The following is a 1,887-nucleotide window of genomic DNA, read 5'->3' as shown; positions in this document are numbered from 1 at the left end:
GAACTGTTCCTCAATACTCGTAGATATCGCGGTGCGGGAGCTCGCGGGGAAACTAACATTTCCGCATGTCAAAGTAGCGCTAATTATATTATATATACATGTACTTCATTTTAATGCTTTTATTTAGGTTTATAACACTATTTAATAACTTATTACAATTTTTTGCACATGTCCTATGTCTGTCAAACTTGACAGCTGAGAAAGAACTACACTCAGCGTCACAAAATCGCACCTCTCTGAGTTTGCGCGAAAAATGGCTGTTATGGCTAGAAACGAATTATATTTATATAAATATTGTTATGTTTGAAATGGGCTATTTATAATATAATAGCTTTACGTTATTAATAATAAAATCATGAAATCATTAGAACATTTATTTAACATATTATTATTATAGAGCGTCAAAAATAAACACTGGCAAATGCTCGTTAGTAAAGACGCTAGTTACGTGAACAATTAACCCTAGTAAGAAAAAGTAAAGATGGACACCAGCTCTGAAGAAGCCGCTCAAGTGATTGCCCTATTGCAGTCGGGGATGCGGCAGTGTGACGTTGCTCGACAGTTGAACCTGTCCCGTTTTTCAGTTCGACGGGTGTTCCAACGTTTTCAGCAGACTGGTGGTTATGTTAGAAAACCGGGATCTGGAAGAAAACGGTGCACATCAGAAAGAGATGACCGTTTCATCGTTGCGACATCTTTACGAAACCGTTTTCCAAATGCTGTCGAGTTGCAACAACAGCTTCGATCAACTCGAAGAACATTTGTGAGTGTTTCTACGATAAGAAGAAGGTTACACGAAAAGAGTTTAACAGCCCATAGACCTGCTAAAGGTCCAAAACTTACTGCACAGCATCGCAGAGATCGCCTAGAGTTTGCTCGCAATCATTGCGAGTGGACTCTAGAACAGCGGCGGACCGTACTCTTCTCTGATGAGACGAGAGTCTGTCTGTTCTGCAATGACAGACGTAGAATGGGTCTACAGAAGACAGGGGGAGAGGTTCACACAACCCTGCTTCGAAGAATCCGTCGAATACGGGGGTGGGTCGTGTAAGTTTTGGGGCGGCATTTCCGTCGACGGGAAAACGGAACTTGTGTGCGTTTCCCGGACTCGGGGTGGCCGTGGGCAAGGGTATTAAATACTGGTCGGTACATTACAGAAATTCTGTAGGAACATGTGGTCCCGTATGCTGGTTATGTGGGTGATGGATTCATGTTAATGCATGATAATGCTCGTTGCCACACCGCGGCTATTGTACGGGATTATTTACAGGAGGTGGATATCCCTGTTATGCATTGGCCAGCACGAAGTGCAGACCTTATCCCAATAGAACATCTCTGGAATGACCTAAATCGGCGCGTGCGAGCTCGAGATCCAGCTCCGACCACTCTTCAAGAGCTCCAAGATGCGGTACTTGAAGAGTGGGAACAAATACCCCAAGAGGTTGTTGCGACCCTTGTAAGGCCCATGAAAGATCGCATGGAAGCCGTTATCAAGGCAATGCCCCCCCCCCCTTTTTTAACGACTGGCCTACAGTCGTTCGGCCATACCTACTAAAACCCCTCAGGCCCTCCACCTCGCCATATGGCCGGGTCACGGGAACACTTTCGCAATCTTTCGCGACCCAGCCGGCGACAGTCCGCTTCCGCGAATCCGCACGTCCGACCACGAGAGCTGCAGGAGAGCAGGATAAACCAGTACCCTTCCCACATCCCTCGCGGCCCCTCCTCGATAGACAGCACGGTGGCGGACACTAGTCCACCTCCGGCGCCTCCTCCGGGTGGGCCCGGCTAGCGCGCTAGACCTGTCGAGACCCCGTCGACTAGTCCTGCGCGCGCACCTCCAGGCCCTGGTGTTTGGTTCACGGGGCTTTCGCCCTACCCCGACCT

General features: G+C 48.1%; 1 protein-coding gene across 1 annotated transcript in view; it reads left to right on the top strand.

Moving 5' to 3' along the window:
• Nucleotides 1-1,887, top strand: part of LOC106120997 (uncharacterized) — a 17,140-nt gene that overhangs the window by 8,548 nt on the left and 6,705 nt on the right. Inside the window, exon 11 of the mRNA XM_013316469.1 lies at nt 585-763. Coding sequence (XP_013171923.1) covers nt 585-763 — 179 coding nt within the window. The remainder of the gene's footprint in view (nt 1-584; nt 764-1,887) is intronic.

This window comes from Papilio xuthus, unplaced genomic scaffold (assembly GCF_000836235.2).
Source record: "Papilio xuthus unplaced genomic scaffold, Pxut_1.1 DF826945.1, whole genome shotgun sequence".
Taxonomy (NCBI): domain Eukaryota; kingdom Metazoa; phylum Arthropoda; class Insecta; order Lepidoptera; family Papilionidae; genus Papilio; species Papilio xuthus.
The sequence above is the reverse complement of the archived record's forward strand: the minus strand, read 5'-3'. Positions and strand labels throughout refer to the sequence as shown.